The sequence below is a fragment of the Danio rerio genome, chromosome 8 (assembly GCF_049306965.1).
Source record: "Danio rerio strain Tuebingen ecotype United States chromosome 8, GRCz12tu, whole genome shotgun sequence".
Lineage (NCBI taxonomy): Eukaryota > Metazoa > Chordata > Actinopteri > Cypriniformes > Danionidae > Danio > Danio rerio.
Genome location: NC_133183.1, coordinates 3,972,501 through 3,996,357, shown reverse-complemented (window position 1 = coordinate 3,996,357; position 23,857 = coordinate 3,972,501). Strand labels below are relative to the sequence as shown.

Sequence of the window (23,857 nt, the reverse complement as noted above, 5' to 3'; positions counted from 1 at the left end):
CTCACCCAAATAATGCTCTGTTTGCGCGATTTGATTAATATCATCGTATTCAAATACTTTATAAATAATATTTCAAACCTTCTCCGGTGTTAATTGTTTTTATAAAATATCGAAAATCTTTTTTTTTCAGACAGTCTTTGTAAAATGAAAGTTATAGGCTATATGTGTGGCTTTAAAACGGTTCGATTTATGTGTTGTATATAGGCTACCTACATATAGCTAGCTTTTGTTTATTTTATATTGGTTTGTTTATTTAATGTGATTTTATATTTATCCGATATTTGTAATTCTTTAAATTATATTTCATTATAGCTTAGGCTATTTTATCTAGATATGACACTATATTGTTTAAAGTCTACGAAAGTGGGCACGTATTTTGTTAAGTTTTATGTCCTTCTGTTTTATTTTTATTGTGTATTATCTCCAAAATAAATAAAGAAAAAAGCCGCTCGCGGCATAACGGAGCTGTGAAGGAGCGCTTTAGCCCGGTCTCACACACACATACAGGCATCTAAACGCGCACAAACACACCTTTTAAACTTGACAAAAACTCTCGAAAACCTTTACTGTCTGCTGTGTTTTTAATATGGTGTAAAGATTATTATGCGTATTGAAACATAAATGAGGACGCAGCAAAGAACGTCACTATAAATTAAAACTACTTTATTATTTTATGCAGCAGCCTTACATTTAAAAGGGAAACATAAGGGTGATTATACGCAAAAAGACCCCAGACTATAAGGCTAGATGTTTTCTTTCCCTTATTTCTATATTTGTTTGGCACATGTACTCATGTGCGATCAGAAAACTGCCCGCCTCTCCTTTCACTCCGCCCCGAAGCCCCAGCTGGCCCTCCTTGGCCCAAGGTATTCGGCGGGCCGAAAAAGGCCGGCCGCTGGCCCCAAGAAAGCCCCGCTTTGGCCCGATCAGGCCCCGGAAGTGACAGTGGAAACCCCACTGGCCTTGGCTCGCCCTGGCTCGCTCGCTTTAGGCGCGATAGTGGAAACGCGGCTAATGCGCGTTAACACACCTCTTTCCTAGACAGGAGCACCCTTGAGTCAACAAAATGGCGCAAATGGATTTGCTATTTAAACAACAAGCGCAAAACAGGAAAACTAGAGTTGCGCTGGTCTGAAAATAGCAATGCAAAGGGGCAAACACATCTTGCGCCTTATTGCGTCGGGTGTATGATAGGACCCAATATGTTTGCAGATGTTTAAGAAGCATGCTCAGTGAACATTCTTGTTTATCTGAAAAACAATGCTGAAGTCAGATTTTCTGCTTTGAAAATGTCTGTTACATGCCAGAATGGAAGTCTTTGTTTTGGTTATTAAAACCCGCCCAATGTCACTTTAGACAACATATATCAGCATCCGGGGTTGCCTTGTTGCGACCTCCGGTGGACAATACCAAGTCTGAAATGAGATGCAGACTCAGATATCCACATGAGGGTAATAATTAGCCAATAATATAAATATTACAAGCATAAAGATTAGGTGAGAAGGTTACATTGTATCCCCTTACAACACGCTGTGTGACACGATACACAGTGAACAGCAATTTGGTTGTCAAACCTCTTTAACATTATTAAATTTACATGCTAAATCACTGATATGTGTTGGCACTGAGTCACAGTTCTGAAGTTCAATTTCAGACGGTTTATTTTATTTTCAAGATCTGAGGTGAACTATCTGCTGCTGCTATCAGTAATATGGCAATAAATGTCATGTTAAATGACATTCAAACTCAGATTATTAACATTTACCACTGAATAAAGCACATGAGTTGTACCTGAGCTAATCAGTTTATCCTGTTGCTCAGCTGCAAGAAATAAAGGCCATTTCTAAAATATAAATTTCAGGTGTTGATTAGGACAAAAGCTCCTTTTGATATGTAAAATATTGCTTCTATCGCGTGCCATTGCATTTAATTAGACTACATCTTAAATCAGCCTTTAGGCTCGATGGTCAGACTCATTCCTTTTGGTTGCCAATCTGGCAACCTGCGCTTGCACTCCTGGATCAAAACAAACGCAACACCTAGTTCAACCAGTGGGTGGCAAACTTACATAGTGCACCTTTAAACTTAGCTTTATGTTTTGCCTTTCATCGCTTCCTTTTGAGCAAAAAATATGTCAATAAATATTATGCATTATTATTAAATAACAGATTTTTTCCATGATTTTCAGAAGACACTCTGAGAGTGCCATTCAGTATAGCAACAGAGACATTTGAAATCTTTACAATTCATTACAACAACATTTTTTACCATTTGTGCCCATAAGTACAAGTCAGAATACATTAGAATGGTATTTCATTATTGTGAGCATGTCTAAAACTGAATTTTATGTATTTCTATCCTATTATTGTTTTTATAAAGTAAGTATTTAGTAGTAGTAGCGTAGAAGAGTAAACATTGAAATAAGACAAAAATTTGACTTAATTATTTCATGATGACTGAAGCTGAATGTATGATTCAAGTCAAAAATAGGTATAGTGAGAGTCTTTAAGTTAATATTTTCAAGACAAATATCCCTAAATGCACATGCAAACACTATTATTCTGTAGGAGTGTAAAAATACAGAGTTTGCACAGTTCGGTACAATTGGGTATATGACATGTTCAGTAAAACAAATAAATTAAAATAAAAATACTACAAGCAAAATACAATATTGCAAATATATTACTAAAACAAAAGTGTACCTGACAGTAGTTAGACAATTACACAAACTGAAAATCAAATACAGCCCTGCAAACTGTATCTTCACTGTTTAAATTAAATAAAAGATCCATTTCTTCAATTCAGTAGCCTATTTAGTCAAGAGTAGAGTGAATGGTTTCATTATCCTTTGTTTGATTAATTAATTAATTTATTTATTACACATCAGCAACTTATGGCTATTTTGTGGCCAAATGAATATACATAAAATATTACATGATAAAAACAAATTCATATTACACTAAAAAAAATTACTTAGACAAATATATAAAATATAAATAGATAAAATTCACACAAAAATTATTCAAAGTTAAATACGATTTTTCAGCTTGATTTTTGATTTAAAAAAAATGTAAAACTCTTCCTGGGGGTACCTTTTTAAAAATGTCCAAAGTACTCTTCTTATTAAAATGTTGTCCAATTGAATTTAAGTTTCCACATTCCAACAAAATATGTTTTATAGTTAGAGCAGCCTGGCAGAAATTACATTTAGGTGATTCTTCATTCTTTCATTTATTTTCGGGTTAATTTCTTTGTTTGATTAATACTAAAACACAGAAAGCAGGAATAAAATGTTTTTTACACGGTTATTGAACCATGGAGGTCATACCTAATGGTTTAATATTATATTGAGTATTGCGTCATGCTTACGCCCCATTCACACGGGGCTTCAGCGTCAAAGCTTGACTGAAGGCGTGTCTGACGTTGGGGCTGAAGCGATCGTCATAGAAGCATCAGCCAATGAAATTCAGTCAGCAATAGGCCACTGTCCAGCTGGTGTATTTGCATACAGTGATCTGATTGGCTGACGCTTCCGTCGGCACTTGAAAAGTTGAGCTAGTCCCAACTTCTGCAGCGAGCATCGCCTCTGAAGCGGTGCCGACGGGTCCACAATGTAGTTCGGCAATGCCTGACATCACCCATTCAAAGTGAATGAGAAGCGTTGACGCTGACGTCCCGTGTGAATGGGGCGTTATTATTTAAAGATGACTTGATATCATTTGTGTTATTATTTAAAACTATTTAATTAAAGTTTTTATTCTCTAAATTTATGCAAATATACCAGCAATTCTAGAATCACCCATAAATGAATGATAATCACAGTGTTTAGACTAATTTCTGAGAGTAGACTCTTACCATATGGTGTTCCCGGTCCAAACTCCTTCGCAGCCTCCAGCATGAACTGGGATAAAATCTCTCCATTGGTGGCCCGTGGTGGAATCTTCCGGTCAAGCTTCTCATACAGGAACTCTTCAATGCGAGCACCTGGTACACAGACAGACATACAACATTAAAAAAAAAAACACAGACAACATCAAATGGCAAAAAAACACAAGCAGCTATAGTAGGAAACTTAAAAAAATAAGACAACAGAGCGAGAAAACAATGATTTGAAATTGATGACTTTACAAAAAAAAACAAAAAACAAATGCACACTTAAGTTTTTACAGTCACTAATGAACGGTTATTTGGTTTCAATGTTTCAAAGGGGGGAAATAATAGCATAAAAAATAATACGTAAAAGCTTTTAAAAAAAGTATTTTAATTATTTATTTAATTTTATGTTACTGAAAGATGAATCAATATCTATGTATCTGCTAGTTAAGTGTGACTTCAAGCAAAGCAGCTTCTGGGTCCAAGCGCTCTATCAAACTGTATAGTAGGACTCAACAAATGGTAATAATAAATGTTTTTAAAGCAATGCAATACTTTCAAAAATCCCAATCACAATATATATATATATATATATATATATATATATATATATATATATATATATATATATATATATATATAAATAAATATATAAATATATATATATATATATATATATATATATAAATATATATATATATATATATATATATATATATATATAAATATATATAAATATATATATATAAATATATAAATATATATATAAATATATAAATATATATATATATATATATATATATATATATATATATATATATATATATATATACATATGCTAGGGTTGGGCGATGTCGACCAATTTGGCATCGTACGATGTCTAATATAAACATTGTGATGGACGATGGCATCATCGTCATAGACAATAATTATGAATAATTAATTCATAACGAATTTATTATTTGTAGCCTACCGTTTTAACTACCTGACCCGCATGGTCTTTGTTTTACCGATAAACAAATCATAAATGAATAAAGATAAGTTACACACATAATTACCACCTGTCAATCACATTTTCCGCAGGACTCATGAATAGGCAAGAATAGTCAGAGTGATCTGTGTCGTTATGATGGCGTCGACAAACTTGGTTGGTAAAAAGGGTGCACAACCAAAAGGAACCAACCAATAGTATCTGAGGTGTTCGCTAAAATTACTAAGTACAAGCGTGAAAGCAAAAGATTGAACCAGTCTACTGACCCACTGACTGCCTGGACCCGCTGTCTTGAGCGCATGACTGTGTGTGCGTGTGTGTGTGAATGAGTGTGTGTGGTCACTTGATGTGCGTTTTGCAGTGGACATGCTGTAAAATAAAAAATTAAAACAAAATGTAAAAACTCTAAATTGTAGATTTTTTTTTTACCCAAATGATGTAGGAAATTATTTGGGTAAAAAATATAAATAGTTGGGTCTCAGGAGGGTATAATTGTTTAAAAACACTGACAGAGACATTTGCAGTGTTTTACAGTACAAGCCTAAACAAACAACGTAGAAAGGGTCTCACTATTTTGGGAAAAACGTTATTTTTGTCATGAGAAGCCTGACATTTGCATAGAATTGGAAGAAGCTGATACCGTAATAATAGGCATGCATGTGTACATTATATATCTTTGAGTCTAACCCGGGTTTGGCTGGAGCAGAACTTCAGTCTGCCTGTAGATTTTCTCTGTCCAGTTTTTGGTGCAATCCGCTCTGGCCAACAGATTCTCGAAGTGAGTGTCCAGTTCAGTCTTCTCAGCCTGTCCCAGTTTCTCCTCTGTAAACTGTCCCAATAAAAAAACTCCATTAATATAATATTCCTGAGAGGAAACACATCAGAATAACAAACCAAACAGCCTAAGATATTCAAACATGGCTAGTTGTCGACTAATATCCTAATTTATTTATATTTACCCTACATTGACAGCGTGTACTATGTCAGAAACAACATTTAATTGAGGTGAAAGTGAAAATGTGTGATTGTATCAGTGAAACTCGGTGTTTTGTGTAAACGCAACGGGCACGCGCGTCACATTAACTGTCACTCTCACTGTCGCCTTTACACTTATTTACATACCGAAAAACGGCATCTCTTACCTGGACAGCGCGGGAAAAGAATATCCCAGCATCCGAGGCGAGTTTCCTCACGTTGAAATCCATGTTGTGAGCGGAGAGAGAGGAGAAATCCCCGCGGCATCTGGCACTCCGCAGAGGCCAGTGAGTTTCTGACTGTCCGCCTGATTCTGTGGAAAAAACCGTTCTCTCCTCAAGATGGCGCCGCGCGGCTCATGGACCCTTTTCACATTTCCGGGTTTCTCAGTAACGGAAGTCGTCATAGTTGGATAAACTTTTTTTTTCTCTCAGACGGTGTACAACAGTCAATGGTGTACATTAGCTATGTATTTTTTGATGTATCTTGAGTTAATAAAGGTAACTCAGAGCCAAACGTTCATGCTTGTCAATTATTGGGACTCTGGAAATTAGGGTAAATGCTGAATCATGCTAATATAACTTTTAATTTGCCAGTCACCTGGGTTAAGCACTTCCGGCAAACTGTATTCAATGCAAAAACCGGCGCGGTAAAGGTCTGTTTTCTTTAAAAATCAGCGATCTCCACTAGCTGAGTGATATCCGATATAAAGTGGGTCTCAGATTGTACAAGAAGCACTGCATTAAATTACATTTCCCCCGCCATATCTTTATAATATGAGCATTTATTTTACCCCAGTATATTCAATGTAGCTTCTGCGCTAGCCTGCAGATTCTGACGGGCGCGTGCGAGTAAACGGCTTTTTGTCTGGTTTTACGCTTGAGCAACTAAATGAATGGCAAAGTTTATTTAACTGAATGTATTTTAATGACATTACAACATCGATGCTGTATAAGGAACCGTATAAAATGGAGAAAAGTCCACAATAACAGGTCACCGGAAGTGTATCAGTATGGGAACAGCACTAGCTCGACATATTGACCTTATTCTAAAATGTGGAAGTGCGCCTGTTTTCGCGATTGTCTTAGAACTTCCGATTCAGTCGCCTATGGGAGAAATGACTAGGAATAATAAACGGCAGAAAATGGCCAAACTACTTGCTCAACAAACAAATGTTTGCATGACTACACAGACCAAGTAGCATAATATAATAAGAAAATTTTAAATTGCAACATCAAGCAGCGTAACGAGCAGTTGTTAACGTCAAAAAATGAATGGAAGTGAATGTGACCGGAAGTCGCGAGACAAAAATATTCAAATGGCAGCGCCCGCTCGACAGCTGAGAATAAGGTGAATACCCTATACACAGCAAACTGGTAACACACCTGCTGGTCTTCTTCTCAGCCCCTTTTTATACTGCACGCACCATCAAGTGACACATCGCCCCCTACTGGACAACATTATTATGCCATACTACACTCCTTCCCACATAAATCCAAAGACAGTCCCCCCACATTTCACAATTAACACCAATATAGATAAAGTACAACAGATTATTATTTTTTTTTTCTTCACATCACAAAGTCTTTTAAGTGTTTTGGGGGTTTACGCTCCCTCCTTGAGCGTCGTAGCCCTTCGGTAGACACAGTTTCAGAATTTGTTAATTTAGTTCTTGGCATCAATTCAGGAATCAAAGGAGTATTACATAACTCTTCCAAAGGCGGACTGGAACCAACAGTTTGCTAGTTTTCCAACTCAACTGTAGTCGTTGTAACACACTCGTTTGATCTTATGGGAATGCTAGGTGATTCGGGCCCATGAACAACCACATCCTGAGATACCGCCTCATCCTCACTTAACTGAACATCCATGCTTGGTTGTTCCATAGGCATTTTCCAGTGGCATAGCAGACGGGCCCGTAGGGCACGCACCGCAGAGGGGCCCCGCGTGATTAGAGGGCCCCACGTCGTTGCCATTTTCAATAATTGAAAATCCGGTAACCGCAATAATCAAACTTTTGGGAACAACTGTGGTCGGAACCAACGTTTACAGGTCTGTGTTCTCTGAACTCCTCTCAAGCGGTGGGCTACTTCATTCTGATTGCTTGTCGCCAAACCGCGTCATAGCTCATACCATAAAGTTGACTTGATTTTAACTCTCCTCGATGCCCACACAGGAAAAGATGCGCCGCGCTGTTCCTTGCCGCCGGTTCTCGTTAAAAATGAATGACTTCTGGCTACTTTGACGCTCTCGCCGCTTTCGGTTTGTGATCGCTCCTCAGTTTGTGAAGGCTTCCCCGCGTCATCGCTCCACCCTGCCCCCTTTCCCGCTCCTCAATTTGTGATCGCTCCCCTAAACTGGGGGCCCCGTCAGTGATCCCTGCAGGGGGGCCTCCGCATTTTGCGCTACGCCACTGGCATTTCCTTAGATTGGCCACGGAATAATTGATCCACATGACGCCTCACTATCTGAGCATTACCCAAAGCCACTGTATAAGAGACTGGTCCTGTAATGTCCTGGATTGTTCCATACACCCATTTTGGTCCACACCCAAAATTTCAAATATACACAGAGTCTCCATTCTAAAAGGAACGAGATTTCACATGTTGATCTTAATACTCCTCCTGAGCTTGCTGCTTCATTTCCATTTTACCAGTGAAGTCTGGGTGCATCTTGTCTAGCGTGCAACGCAATTTCCGACCCATCACCAATTCAGCAGGAGACAGTCCAGTTGTAGATTGAGGTGTAATGCGATAATTGAACAAAACCCTCTGTACCTTCGTCTCCAGGGTGTCCCCTGAACTCCTCTTCAAAAGGTCTTTGAAAGTTTGCACAGCTCGCTCTGCCAACCCATTGGATCAGGGGTGATACGGTGCGCGACACCCCTCCGCCATCCAACACATTTGGGGTGAGGCTCTAAATTGAGCTCAGGTACATTCTGTTTCCACTGATCATCCTTGAGATGTTTCAGCAGCTTCATTGGAGTTCACCTGTGGTCAATTCAGCTGATTGGACATGATTTGAAAAGGCTTACACCCGTCTATATAAGCTCCCAGGGTTGACAGTGCATGTCAAAGCACAAACCAAGCATGAAGACAAAGGAATTGTCTGTAGACCTCCGAGACAGGATTGTCTCGAGGCACAAGGCTGGGGAAGCTTACAGAAACATTTCTGCTGCTCTGAAAGTTCCAGTGAGCACAGCGGCCTCTATCACCTGTGAGTGGAAGATGTTTGGACTCACCAGGACTCTTCCTAGAGCTGTCCGGCCATCTAAGCTGAGTGATCGGGGAGATGGGCCTTAGTCAGGAAGGTGATCAATAACCCGATGGTCACTCTGTCTGAGCTCCAGCGTTCTTCTGTGGAGAGAGGAGAACCTTACAGAAGGACAACCATCTGTGCAGCAATCCACCAATCAGGCCTGCATAGTAGAGTGACCAGATGGAAGAGACTCCCCGCCTGGAATTTGCCAAAAAGGCATCTGAAGGACTCTCAGACCATCAGAAACTAAATTCTCTGCTCTGATGAGACTAAAATTCAACTCTTTGGAGTGAACGCCAGGCGCTACATTTGGAGAAAACCAGGCAGCGCTCATCACCAGGCTAATACAATCCCTACAGTGAAGCATGGTGGTGGCAGCATCATGCTGTGGGGATGTTTTTCAGCAGCAGGAACTGGAAGACTAGTCAGGATAGAGGGAAAGATGAATGCAGCAATGTACAGAGACATCCTGAATGAAAACCTGCTTCAGAGTGCTCTTAACCTCAGACTGAGGCGATGGTTCATCTTTCAGCAGGACAATGACCCAACGCACAACGCCAAAATATTAATGGAGTGGCTTCATCACAACAACTCGGTGAATGTCCTTGAGTGGCCCAGCCAGAGCCCAGACCTAAATCCTATTGAACATCTCTAAAGAGTTCTGAAAATAGCTGTCGCTTTCCATCCAACCTGATTGAGCTTGAGAGGTCCTGCAAAGAGGAATAGGCAAAAACTCCCAAAGACAGGTGAGCCAAGCTTGTGGCATCATATTCAAAAACACTCGAGGCTGTAATCGCTGTCAAAAGTGCATCAACAAATACTGATGTACATGTGATTTTTCAGCTTTTTATTTTTTAATAAATTTGCAACAATTTCCAAAAACTCCTTTTTCACATTGTCATTATGGAGGATTGTGTGTAGAATGTTGAGGAAATAAATTAGTTTAATCCATTTTGGAATAAGGCTGTAACATTAAAAAAGTGGAGAAAAGTGAAGCGCTGTCAATACTTTCTGGATGCACTAAATACAGCTAATAATTCTGACCTGAAATTTCCAGATTTAACCCAATTAATATTATTTTACACTATTATTTCTCCTATAAGTAAACAGAGTAACTTATAACGAGCGTCTGTGTTGTTGAAATAGAGCTGTTCGGGAATCTGCCACCCTGATGCTCATCATTATCACTATAGTGTTGACTGACTAGTTTTCTGAGCTGTAGTTAATGCTCAGACTGTGTGCTTCTAAATGTTCACTATGCCTCAGTCTGCTCTGGCTGCGTTTTATTTCTCTCTGTTCCTCGCAGAAGCCGTTCCTCCAGCAGATATTAAGCGCAGCGGCTGTATTAAAGTCAACCAGTGTAAGTGTCTGATGCTGGACGGCTCCGGCCTCATAGATCTAGGCTCGGTGGCAGACGAGGACGGTTTTTTACTGCGTTTTACACCTCTGCCGTCAGAAACAGGAGACGCTGATGTGCTGCTTTCTTTAAGTCCGTGTTTGTCTTTCTCACAGCCTGAGGATTTCACCGCCACCGAATGCACTGATGTGGCTGCTTGTGTTATCACAAAGTGAGTTGTACATTTACTCATCATTGATAGTGTTCGCATGATATCAAAAAGGAGTTTATTCTGCTAGTGCACATTTTTAGACAGTTTTTACGACATGTAAAATAAGTCTCTGATGTCCCTTGAGTGTGTGTGTGAAATTTCAGCTCAAAATACCACACAAATAATGAATTATAACTCTCTGAAACTGACCCTTTTAGGCTTTGATCCTAATTGGGTGGGGTTTTGGTGACTGTCGCTTTAAATTCAAATAAGTTTGTGCTCTTTTCAAAAGAGGGCGGAGCTACAGATGCCTGTGTGTCAGCATAGTGGCAGATTCAAAAACAAGACTGATGTTCTATGCTAATAAGGGAGAAATGGTCACTAGTGGGCGGGGCTTTCCCCCTCTGATGACATGTACAATTGGAGCATGTCAATCAAAGTGTTTCTGCAGACTGTTTTTATCAAGTCTGATTATAAAAAAACATTAATTTTTACCATTAGAGGCTGGTTATGTTCACACACTGTTGACACATAACTGTGTTTAAACCCCTTGTAATAGTGATTTTTGCATAATAGCTCCCTAAAAATATCCATTGATACAATCCATAGTATGGAAGTCAATGGCTGCTAGTTTCCAAACTCCTATATAAAGGGGCCCTAACATACACCCGGCGCAATAAGGCGCAAGACGTGTTCAGCATGATTTTTTGCTATTTTCAGACCAGCGCAACTGTAATTTTCACATTTTGTGCCATGTTGTTTAAATCTGCAAATCCATTAGCGCCACTTTGTGGACTCATGGGTGTGCTGGTCTGAAAAGGAGGTGTGTTAAGGTGCATTGTTGCTATTTTTAAGAACTGAAATAGGCCGCGCCATTTACCAACTAAAAGCTGCTTTATAAAGTCCAGTGTAGAGCACGTTAGTTATGTGCCTATGCAGGTCCAAACGCTTACACATTGCTTAATACACACAGGATGTTCAGCAATACACAAATATCTTTACAGATGAAAACAAATAAAGGATTAAAATGTTATAAAAATTATAATTTTCTCCATAAATATAAAATCCACTGCCTCCATGCCTTTATCATCTCGGGGGCTTTTTCAGTTTATTCATGACAATCTGCATCTGTATAATGTTATTATTATTATTATTATTGGCAGTATTATTTATTATCTGCATGTTTATATTTGTTTTAATAAAAACATGTTTATATTTGTCCACCTGTGGGGTTTTGGAGACGTCTGCATCACCATATGGGGCATAAGAACAGGACGTGTGTTTGGATTTAATTTGTTATTATTCTCCATTTATTTGTTTGCTGGAGATTAGTACTGAATTTAGAAATAGTTGAAAGAAATCTTTGCGCTTAAACTAAATTAAACATGTAGGCTAATAGTTGTCTTCAGTGGAGTGAGTTTCCACTGTTTCCTTACTCCACCAAAGTAAAGGAGTAAAATAATGAGTTCAAGTAAATAGAAAGTAAAAAGGCTGAATGGAGGAGGCTCGTTCTTTATTCTCGCGCTGCAGATGCTCTTTTTAACTGTTTTCTCGAGAGGGGTCTGTATGCAGACTTGGTGCAGTGCTATCAGAGCTGCATCCAATGCTTTTTAATATGCTCACCTAACCCCACCCCTAACCCCTACCTGTCACAGTGATGTCACTCCATTCAGCGCATTGTGTGTCTGACATTGCATCGCTTAGTGATGCAATCTCAGCTTGCATCATGAAGGCTGCATCCAGATACTATTGGTTTTCTCGCTAGTGAAGCGTTGGCCAAGTCCACCATGTAAATAGTAAATGACTCTTAAAGGGAATGTGAGATTGGCTTAATGAACGTTATGCTCAAAACACACCCAGAATTCATTAAGAGAATAAGCACAACCCTGTTAGACCGTGCGCCAGGGCACAGAGCGTATTTCTCCATCCTTAAAATAGCAAAAGTGCAAAAGTGGATTCATGCCATATGCTTTAGACTTTGCGCCTAGATCATTAAAATAGAGCCCAAGATCTTCATTTACACATCTATCTTCCATACATAAAGAGTTGGAAGCAGTTGAGGATGAGTAAATGACATTTTTGGGGGTGAACTATGCCTTTAAGTGCCAATGCTTTTATCCATACTGGTGTCAATCCTTGACTGTGTTTATAGATGTTGAGGTATTATGTTATTTTTTTATTTGTATTTTTGCAGGACTCATCAGGACAACAGGCTCATAGATCAGTACTTGAACTACGGCAGACACGAGGGCAGTAAATTCAGCTATAATGACACAACGAAGACGCTTTCTGTGACTTATTTCTGTGAGTTCATCTATATCTTTCATTTATTACTCGCATTTAAAGTCTTTAGATTTAAGGCATATAACAAGTCTTATTTTAAGATGAATTGGAGTGGCATGGTGGCTCAGTGGTTAGCACTGTCGCCTCAGAGCAAGAAGGTCGCTCGTTCGAGTCCCAGCTGTTCTCCTCGTGTTTGTGTGGGTTTCCTCTGTGTGCTCTGGTTTCCCGCACAGTCCAAATACATGCGCTATAGGGGAATTGATGAACTAAAATGGCCGTAGTGTGTGAATGTGTGTGTGTGTGTGTGTATACTGTTTTCCAGTACTGGGTTGCGTCTGCTGTGTAAAACATATGCTGGAATAGTAGGCAGTTCATTCCGCTGTTGAATAAAAGGACTAAGCTGAAGGAAAATGTATCAATGACTGACTTATTAATGCAATTTAATGCAATTAATTTATGTAATTGTTCTTTAAAGTTAAAGGTGCAGTAAGTGATCTTCCACAATGCTAACAGCTTAGCATAAATCTCCGAATCACAGTCCCTCCCCTGCCGTCCAGAGCCACGCCTCCTGAAAGAGGAGCATGTGCACCTTAAAGATGACAGCAAAAGAACCCTCTCTCATGTGTTAAAAGCGACTAGTGCTTGTCCGGAGGCGTCCAAGCCAAACTGACATGATATTTCAGATTGAATATTTAGAGTTGCATGATAAACAATATAGGGAGGGACTAGGTGAAATAGCGCTATTTACTTGTGTTTTGTTGTTAAACTAATTAAAATCTACATTATCAATGCTGTAAAAGGTCCCTTATAAAACTGAAAATAGTCTTATCAGTCTTTCATCGGAAGATTTTAGTGGCTGAACAACACTTCTGTGAGGATGTAACCCATTTGTAACAACAACATCTAACGTTACATCAGCTTTGCGTGAAGCTAAAACAGTTTTACAACAGAACATTACCTGTCTAAGAGAAATCCTTCAGCCATGGTGTCATCCGTTCTCCAGTGTGCAAAGGTTTTTACCGATCGCACATGCGCGTGCTCTCTTTCTCGAGAACGGGCAGCACGTCAATGCACAAACAGCGGTCGGCAGAGCTGCGTACAAAAAGCAGCGCAGTTGTTCAAATTTACATTTGCTGACAGATTGAGCTACTTATCGATATTATGAGAGATGTCGGCCCGACTCTATTTAATTGGATGAATATTTTTTAGTTTTATGCCTTATATATAAAAATATAAAATATAAAAATTTAAATATAATAAAAATATAAAAATACATATAAACACATTTAGATAATTTACTTTAATCATTACTATTAGACTGTGAAGAAACTTTCAACCAGCACAACAACACATGCTTCTGAAGACAATCACCTACTGCACCTTTAACTAAATTAATCCTAAATTAATCAAGTGGCAATAAGTCATTTTTATTTTGAAGTTATACCTTTAAAAATAACCCATTAATGTATAATTTCAACTAATTTAGCAAAAACTAATCTGTTTACGTTTTCAGGTTCAAAAATGCATTTAGGAAAAAGATTCTAGTTTAGCATGAACAATTCCACGTGAACCAAAAGTGGCTGCAGAATTTCATTTCACTTCATGATTTAAGCCACGGTCACACTGGACTTTTCTCCCCATAGACCTCCATTCATACGCACGCGAATATGGCAATACAGAAACGCAAGCTCGTGCCAAAAGTTTCGCAGTTCGCTACAAAATCGCATCATGTGATTGCGTGAGACCAATCGATGATCAAATCATGACTTCTCTAGATAGAAGTGTAAAATTTAGACCAATCGCTCGCGTTTTTTAATGTGTAATCTTCTCGTTTAATCCCGCCCCTTTTCACAGCACCGTACGACAGAATTTCGCAAGCTCAAACTTTAGTGTGCCTGCAGCTTTATTTCCAGCTTGAAATAAAATATTCAATAGGGGGCGGGGCTTTATTTCCGGCTCTCATTTTTCACCTGGATGGGCGTGGCTAAGCATGACTTGCTATTAATTCATTCATACATTTTTTTTTGGCTAGGTCCCTTTATTAATCTGGGGTTGCCACAGGTCAATGAACCGCCAACTTACCCAGCATATGTTTTACGCAGCGGATGCCCTTCCAGCTGCAACCCATCACTGGGAAACATTCATCCACAACCATTCACATACATACACTACAGATAATTTAGCCTACCCAATACACCTGTACTGCATGTCTTTGGCCTTGTGGGGGACACCGGAGCACCCAGAGGAAACCCACATGAACACTGGGAGAACATGCAAACTTCACACAGAAACGCCAACTGATCCAGCCAAGGCTCGAACCAGCGATCCTTCTTGCTGTGAGGCGAACGTGCTACCCACTGCACCACCATACAGCCTTTACTAATAATTCAGGAGGGCTAACATTTCTGTCTTCAACTATATAAGCTGACCTGTTTCTGTGCTGTGTTCAGTGTCTCCAGAGCTCCAGCCTCAGACTGTGGTTCATTACCGCTGCGGCCCGAATCGCTTAATCTCCTCCAGCTGGAGTGTGGGTTCGGATTCAGGTTCAAGTCTGCCGCTGCAGATGTGGGTGGAGAGTCCGTGTGCGTGTCCGAGCGCCTGCGCACTGGTGGATGTGGGTCCGGGAACGATCATCCTCATCATCCTCTGCCTCACCGGGACAGCGTACTTCATCACAGGTCAGCCCAAGCCTAATGCTTAGAGCAGGGGTGTCCAAACTCAGTCCTGGAGGGCCGGTGTCCTGCACAGTTTAGCTGCAACTTCCTTGAACACACCTGCCTGGAAGTTTCTAGTGTAAGAGCTTGATTAGCTGCTTCAGGTGTGTTTAATTGGGGTTGGAACTAAACTATGCAGGACACCGGTCCTCCAGGATCGAGTTTGGACACCTCTGGCTTAGAGCAAGGGTGTCCAAACCCGATCCTAAAGGGCAGGTGTCCTTAAGAGTTTAGCTCCAAACCTAATCAAACACACCTGAACAAACTAATCAAGCTCTTACTACTAGAAACTACCTGGCAGGTGTGTTGAAGCTAAACTCCTCAGCGCCCGGTTTTTAACAAGTAATCCACTAGGATTTTGGATAACGGAATGGATCAAATCTTGAAAATGGGTTTTTTAAAAGAAAAAACGGATTACATAAATGGATTAGATCATGTAATCCAATCTTGGTTTTGATCTGGATCAAACCTTTAGTTTGGGTTTTTCAGACCTTTTTTGTAGGATTTGGATCAGTCCCTGCTGAAAAAAACGGCTTAAACCAGCCTAAGCTGGTTGGCTGGTTTTAGCTGGTTGACCAGCCTGGTTTTAGAGGGGTTTTGGCCACTTCTAAGCTGGTTTCCAGCCATGTCCTGCCTGGTCTTAGCTGGTCAGGCTGGAAAATGACCAGCTTAAACTCGCTACAACCAGCTTGATCAGCCTGGTTTAAGCTGGACATAGCTGGTTTTGGCTGGACTCCCAGCCTGTCTAGGCTGGTCAAGCTGGTTTTAGCTGGTCATCTCCCAGCCTGACCAGCTAAGACCAGGCTGGAAATGGCTGGAAACCAGCCTGGAAGTGGCAAAGCCCCTTTAAAACCAGCCTGATTGACCAGCTAAAACCAGCCAACCAACCTAGGCTGGTTTAAGTTGTTTTTTTTTCAGCAGGGCTTTGATCCGAAAAAACTAGATTAAACCGATGACATTCGAAGGGTGGACTCAGCGTGGATTTCATGCCCAAAATGTAATAAAAACTTTAAAAATGTATTAAATAATACTATGTGTGGATCATGCAGTATCTTACGAGATTTACTATTTATTCAGCTTTTCAGTATAGGCCTACAGCAAAGTAGAAAGAGTTTGGCCTCATAAAATAATCTCCCAAACAGCTGTCAAAATGACCAAGAACAATCAATTTTATTCTGTCACTGATTGATATACACTTGAAGTCAGAATGATTTCCCATATGATGAATAAAAGAGCAAAGAAATTTTCACAGTATGTCTGATAATATTTTTTCGTCTGGAGGAAGTCTTATTTGTTTTATTTCAGATGATATAAAATCAGCTTTTAATTATTTTATAAGCATTTTTAGGGCAATATTATTAGCCCCTTTAAGCTATATATTTTTTTCGATACAGAACAAACCATCATTATACAATAACTTGCCTAATTACCCTAACCTGCCTAGTTAACCTAATTGACCTAGTAAAACCTAGGCCAACATGGAATCTGCGCGTGCATTTTCCGCAGATTTTTACCCCATCATTAATTGTGTTTATTTACTTGAGTAAATGTGTGTAAATCTATATTTATTCAGTTTTTAAATTAATTACAGTAATATTATTGACTAATATAAAAATGTTCATCTGATTTATGTATAATGCAGTTTGTACCGTAATATTTTCTGTCTTTTAGTAGAGATAATATATGAGAGACTTGCTTTCTTTACCAAATAAAGTCATTCTAATTGGATTTGCATTTTAAACTTTTAATAACAGTAAAAATATATTATTTTTATTTCACATATTAAGGTTTAGTTATGATACTCCCAACATAATTCCACAGAAATCCGCATTTTTACCAAAATTCTCCGCAGAAATAGCAAAAAAATGGAGAGGGTGCTCGCTGCAGATCCATTTGAGGAGAGCTGAGCTCCAGCGAGGGGGAGCATGAGCTGTCGCTCCTCCTCCTGTAAGCTGTTTTAATGCATACACCAACCCCACCCCTAACCCCAACCCCCAGTGACATCACTCGTAGAAGAAGTGCAAAAAAGGTGGAGCTCAAGCTTAAGTTATCACCACTTGAAAAAATCTGACTCTGACCAAACTGCAGCAAACCAAAACCAGACTTGAGATCCGCCTCCTAAAGGCTACGCTCAGACAAAAATGTCAGAGGAGGAAGCCTGAAATCATTGTGGAGTTTTTGACATAAAGTCTTATTTTTAATTCAATACATCTATACTTAAAACGTGTTATAAATATCCTCAATGTACAGTGTTTGTGTTGTAGATCTCAGATGAGCAGACTGCTGGAAGAGGATGGGGTTTTTCTTGTTTTTATTATTTTTTTTAAATGTGTGTGTGTGTGTGTGTATATATATATATATATATATATATATATATATATATATATATATATATATATATATATATATATATATATATATATATATATATAAATGTGTGTTTTAATTTCAAATAGAAATAAAGTTATTGACCGCACGCTAGCTATTCTACTTGCTGCTCTTTACATATCTATAGTTCTACATTGTGATTTCCTATCCTGTTTGAGCACTGGTTATCCAGATTTACTGATCCTGAAAAGTTCCTACCCGGATCAGATTGATCCAATCCGATGTTGCTTTGAAAAACTGGTCCTGATTAACTGGATTAATCAATTGTATCCAGATTAAACCTTTTGAAAAACTGGGCCCAGGACACCAGCCCTCCAGGACCATTTTTAGGTACCTCCGGCTTAGAAACTCTATATATACACAGATAGATAGGTAACTAGATAGAATAGACAGAGACTGATTGATCTTTGCAATTTAAAGGCTTAACTAGGTTAATTAGGTTAACTAATTAGGTTAATTAGGCAAGTCATTGTATAACAGTTAAACAAAAAGCTTAAGGGGGCTAAAAATATTGACCTTAAATGGGTAAAACAATTAAAAACTGCTTTTAATTGAAAATAAATTTTATTTAAATTTTATTTAAATTTATTTAAATTTTATTTAAAATTTTTATTTAAATTTTTATTTAAAATTTTATTTATTTATTTAAATATTTAAATAAATTTTAAATTTATTTTTGTTTTATTTGAAATAAAACAAATAAGACTTTCTCCAGAAGACTAAATATGATAGGAAATACTGTGAAACATTCCTGAATCTGTTCAACATCATTTGGGAAATATTTGCACAGGAGGGCGAATAACGCTGTCCTTAACTGTATATTGCGATGTTAATGCACAGTTGTGTTGCGTCTCCTGCAGGATCGTGTGCACTTCGGCCCTTCAGGAGCAGTAATGGTGTCCTGATGGCCCCTGAGGACAGTGTGTGGTGTATGATCTGCCATCGCCTCAGCGAGGGCCCCGGGGCTGCCAGCTGCTCACTGAGAGACCCACTGTGAGAAACACACAACACTGGGAAGACAACAGGCTGATTAATGAGACATGATCGGTGACGATAAGAGCCTGTCCACACAAACACACCCTTTTTTCTACACAATTTGGCTGTTTGTCCACACAAAAATAGTGTCAGGTGATTAAAACCAGTAATTTCTAAAAACTCCAGCCAGGGGGAAGATTTTCTGAAGCTCTGGGTATACTGTGGGTTGTGTGAACACATACACAAGGATACTATGTGAGTTTTCGCCTCATGATGTCAGCATGTGTGAGGTTTTCTTCTTTCTGATTGGCCGACACGGCTGGGTTCACACTAAACACTCAAGATGAAGCAAAATTCTGCACATCTTGCATATTTCATGTCGTTCAACCGACTTGTATGCAGTTTACTTGTGCAAATACTTCATAGACATAAGCCCCTTTCACACATACAGACCTTTCCGAAAAATTACTGGCAATTTACCGGAAAGGTGTGTATGTGTGAACAGGCCCTTTTTGAAAATACCGGTAATTTCGTTCTGGCTATTTTCCGGAAAGAGCAGTTATAACATTACCGGTAATTTGCCGGAATGCTTGTGAATGCAGTAAGTGACCGGTAAGTGTGAATGCAGAAGGAAGATTGCCGGAAAGAGCGTGTGCACGTCTAGAACGTGCTGACGTGAGACGCCTGCTTTAGCCAATCAGAACAGTCAGACGCATTTACATCCGCTCGGTTTATGAGAATAAAAGCCTTTGAATATTTTCCCAGACATATTTAGCTGCTAGATGTTAGTCAGATCACGTTTATATGTTCATCTTAATGCCAACCGTGTAAATAATCATCGATGAGATGCTTATGATAAGCCGTTGTTTGTTTACCCTCAAGCTTTGCGTGTGCCCGTGAAACAGCCTGTGAGCGCCAGCACACACACATATCATGAACATCTCGACATGCGAAAGTGTTTATATGTTTTCATCGAAGTTGTTCACAGTACTGATCTATCCACAGAGTTTGTAATGTAGTCAAATGTTTGCAAATACAAGCGCAGCCATTTAAAGCTCATTTCTGGTTAATGATGTCAGAATTTACCTGTATTTTGCGATGGATGTGTGAACGCTCTTTACAGGAAAAATTCCGTAACGTCCTCGCCTGTGTGAACAGCTCTTTTTTGAATTTACCGGTAAAGTCATTCCGGAAATTTTCCATGTTTACCGGTTTCACTGTGTGAAAGGGGCTACAGACTGTAATAGATATGAATGTAGCATACTCGACGTCACCCATAGGTTTCTGAAGAACGCAAATAAAGCTACAAGTGGCCAACCGTTGGCATTTTGTTCGCATGTCATCACGCCAACCGGGGGATACCAAACAAGGGCAAAGAAGCAGAGCTACAGATGCTGGCATTTTGCTTAGACAGGCTTTTCTTTGGGAGATACGCTTAATACTTCATTACCTGCGACTCGTTTGTGTTCTGACCACATGTGCTTGGTTGTACACTACATCAATAAAGTGTTTAGACTTTGAGGGTGCTTTCACACCTGCCTTCTTTAGTTTGATTAAATCGCACTAGAGTTCGTTTTCCCTTTTGGTGCGGTTCGTTTGGGCAGGTGAGAATGCAGCAATCGTACTCGAGTGCGCGCCAATAGCGGACCAAATAAGCGTACCAAGACCTGCTTGAAGAGGTGGTCCTGGTACGCTTTCAAACAAACCCTGGAGCGGTTCGTTTGTGGTGAGAATTTGATTTTTATTAAAACAGGTCCAACCGCAAAAAGTACTGCGTGTTTTGGACTAGTCCAGCTGCCGTAGGCCGATGCGCTGTGCATTATGGGATATGGAGGAAAAATATTTGTTGACAGCGCTTTACCAACAGAGAGAGAGAGAGAGAGAGGGAAAACATTACCTGATGGATCGTTGGTAATATTTCCGCAAGATGAGCATGTCGCAGTTTAGCTAAATTAATTCACGCCTCCTTCTGAAGTGACGAGTGATGCATTAAAACACTGTTTTCCAGCCGCGGCCGCGCTTCATTTTCGTAATGTATAGTTTGTCTAAAGCAGGGATACAATCAGTCAGCGCAGTCGTCCCTCCAGAGTAAAAGCAACATTTTGTGTCTGCCGGTTTTGTTTACCTGCGGGAGTTTACTGGCATTCTCCCGCACATGAATTCTGACCAATCAGTACGCAGTTTAGGAAATATGTTTAACAACATCTGGCCAATGAGAGATGTGGATTTTGTCAGATGACTGCATTTTGGTTCGTTTCAACTGGTTCGGACCAAAGCCAGCAGCGTGGTGTGAAAACGACTCAAAGACGGCAGAAAAAGCAACAATGTATCATTAATTGCCCTTGGTCCGGATCAAATGAAGCGAACTACAGATGTGAAATCACCCTTAAAGCACTGCTGTAATACATTAAGTCACTAAACATGTGTCCTTTTTCTACAGGAGAAAACCATGAATTTCTTACAACACTTCAAATATAGTCTCTGTTAGTAAATGCAAGGTTGTTGATGAAATCCATACATCCATGTTTATGACAAAACACTGTACGACAGCGCTTCAGATGACTGTTCTAGAGCCTACAGCTAATCAATCTGTCAGATTCTGGAGTGCTTTACAGCTCTAAAGACAATTATAAATGATAAATGATCTTTAATAAAACAAATACATTTATAGAGATGGTGTGTAAGTATATAATTTCACTCACCTGGGAAATGGAGGCCATGTGAACGGTTTGTGAGCACAATTTACATTTAGTCATTTAGCAGACGCTTTTATCCAAAGCGACTTACAAATGAGGACAAGGAAGCAATTTACACAACTATAAGAGCAACAATGAATAAGTGCTGTAGGCAAGTTTCAGGTCTGTAAAGTCTAAGAAGGAAAGCATTAATAATTCTTTTTTTTAGTACGGTTAGTGGTTTATCCAGAGAGGAAATTGCAGATTAGGAAGTGAAGTGGAGTCAGTCGGCAGCGGCCTTTGATGGATTTACGCGAGAACAACAGGCATGAATAGCACTGGCAGGAGAAATTGGAGTTCTGAAAAACACAGCGGCCTCTGGTGGATTTGCAAAAACAAAAACTACAAAAAAATAACATGGTTCCTGCGACATATTTAACGCTCTCCAGAAATGTATATAGGGGTACAGAATCAGAATGAGCCTGGGTTGTGTAAAAAGCACTATAGAAATAAAGATGAACTGAATATATATATATATATTTATATATATATATATATATATATATATATATATATATATAAATATGTGTGTGTGTGTGTGTGTGTGTGAATGTGTGTGTATATATGTATGTATGTATGTATGTATGTATGTATATGTATATATATATATATATATATATATATATATATATATATATATATATATATATATATATATATATATATATGTRTATATATATATATATATATATATATATATATATATATATATATATATATATACATGTGTGTATATATATATATACATATATATATATATATATATATATATTTATGTGTGTGTATAAATTATATAAGTATATATATAATGTGTATATATAAGTATAAATTAGTGAGCACAAGCAGAATGATTAAAACGGTTTCTTAAACTTTATTGATTAGAAGTCCAGTCGAGATTCACAAAAATAGTGCGCTACATAGAAATACAAGTGAATTTCATTGAAATTATAGACATTTATTAAGTTATAGGTCTATCTTATTAATAAAGAATCATCATGTTAGCTTATTTGCAAAAGATATAAAGGCCTTTGTGCATTTCGTTCTCCTTTTAACCTAAAGAATGTGTGTAGATCCGGTGCTGAACAGATGAACATCATTCTGCTTCAGCTCATAGTGTTTAGTGCTCATCTTCTGCATCCACATTCACTGCAAAAAATGACTTTTAATAAGTTTTCATCCTGTTTTTAGACTAAACTAACAACATTTTTTTTAAATCAAGTAGCATTTTAGGACATGTAAAAAAAAAATTTGGTTTTCAGCTATAATAAGTCAAAATTAAGTGAGTTTTTAGTAAAAAACAAGCTAAATAATCTCCCAATGGGGCAAATAAATTAAACTTATTTCAAACTGAAAGCATAATAATTTCACTTATTTATTATTAATTATTTAGCTTGTTTTAAGACGAAAAACTCACTTAATTTTGACTCTGAAAACAAGACAATATTTTTTACTAGTCCACAAAATGCTTCTTGATTTAAGAATGTATAGTCATTTGTACAAGAAACAAGACAAAAGCTAAAATTTAAAGCTTTTTTTGCAGTGCAAGAGTTACAGATACATCGTGTGAATATTTCTCCAGTTTAAATGTGGAAAAAGAAAAGCAAAAAAGTGTGCTTTGAATAAATCCTTGTAGAAGCTGTCAGTTCATATATTCACAGCACCGTCATCGATCACAGCTTATCAAGTGCACTTGAGACGTGCAAAATACACTTGATCTGCAACTAAAGCATCTGAACCGCCAGTTACTGTAAAATTTTGTCTCTCTGGATTTTTAGTGAAGGAAAAATAACCAGCCTGCTGGTTCTGCAAGATCTGTGAATGAAGAAAAATCTCCTCTGTGTTAGAAAAATGTGCTTGGGTCTAAATGTGAATATTCACACAGTCAGCAGTCCGGCCACTCACTGCATTTAGAAAAGTCACCACATTTATGTTTCCCAATAAAGATTTTCTTCTGAATATGATGCATTTTGTATGCAGTTTGGCCCCCAAAGGATTTGGGTGTAAAAGTGAATCTAAAAAAATCCCTTAAGAAATGTCCAGGTCATATTTCATCCCAAAATCAGAATATATTCAGAAAAGGAAACTATTATTAGTAGCATTAAGATGTGTTTTATTAAT

General features: G+C 38.5%; 3 protein-coding genes across 11 annotated transcripts in view; 2 read left to right on the top strand and 1 right to left on the bottom strand.

The window, feature by feature from the left end:
* sh3glb2a (SH3-domain GRB2-like endophilin B2a) overlaps positions 1-6,182 on the bottom strand; it is a 59,255-nt gene extending 53,073 nt beyond the window's left edge. For 6 of the 7 annotated variants that reach the window (XR_012383635.1, XR_012383636.1, XR_012383637.1 and 3 more), the window contains exons 1-3: positions 6,007-6,182; positions 5,552-5,693; positions 3,856-3,984 (exon numbers count right to left, since the gene is read on the bottom strand). Coding sequence is in view for 4 of the 7 variants with exons in the window: in XM_017357304.3 (XP_017212793.1) it covers positions 3,856-3,984; positions 5,552-5,693; positions 6,007-6,069 (334 nt within the window). In the remaining 3 variants the exon portion in view is untranslated. The remainder of the gene's footprint in view (positions 1-3,855; positions 3,985-5,551; positions 5,694-6,006) is intronic. The other variant, NM_001039998.2, reaches the window with a different exon arrangement.
* The window catches only part of LOC110440004 (uncharacterized), a 31,547-nt gene extending 9,873 nt beyond the window's left edge, over positions 1-21,674 (top strand). The window contains exons 1-5 of one of the 3 annotated variants that reach the window (XM_073910020.1): positions 6,324-10,457; positions 10,610-10,665; positions 12,839-12,948; positions 15,378-15,605; positions 18,890-21,674. In XM_073910020.1, the coding sequence (XP_073766121.1) occupies positions 10,323-10,457; positions 10,610-10,665; positions 12,839-12,948; positions 15,378-15,605; positions 18,890-19,026 (666 nt within the window). In that variant the 5' untranslated portion in view covers positions 6,324-10,322 and the 3' untranslated portion in view covers positions 19,027-21,674. Of the gene's footprint in view, positions 1-6,323; positions 10,666-12,838; positions 12,949-15,377; positions 15,606-18,889 lie in introns of those variants that run through there. The other 2 variants (XM_073910021.1, XM_021478353.2) reach the window with 2 other exon arrangements.
* The window catches only part of acaa2 (acetyl-CoA acyltransferase 2), a 654,279-nt gene that overhangs the window by 397,527 nt on the left and 232,895 nt on the right, over positions 1-23,857 (top strand). The gene's annotated exons all lie outside the window — the stretch shown is intronic.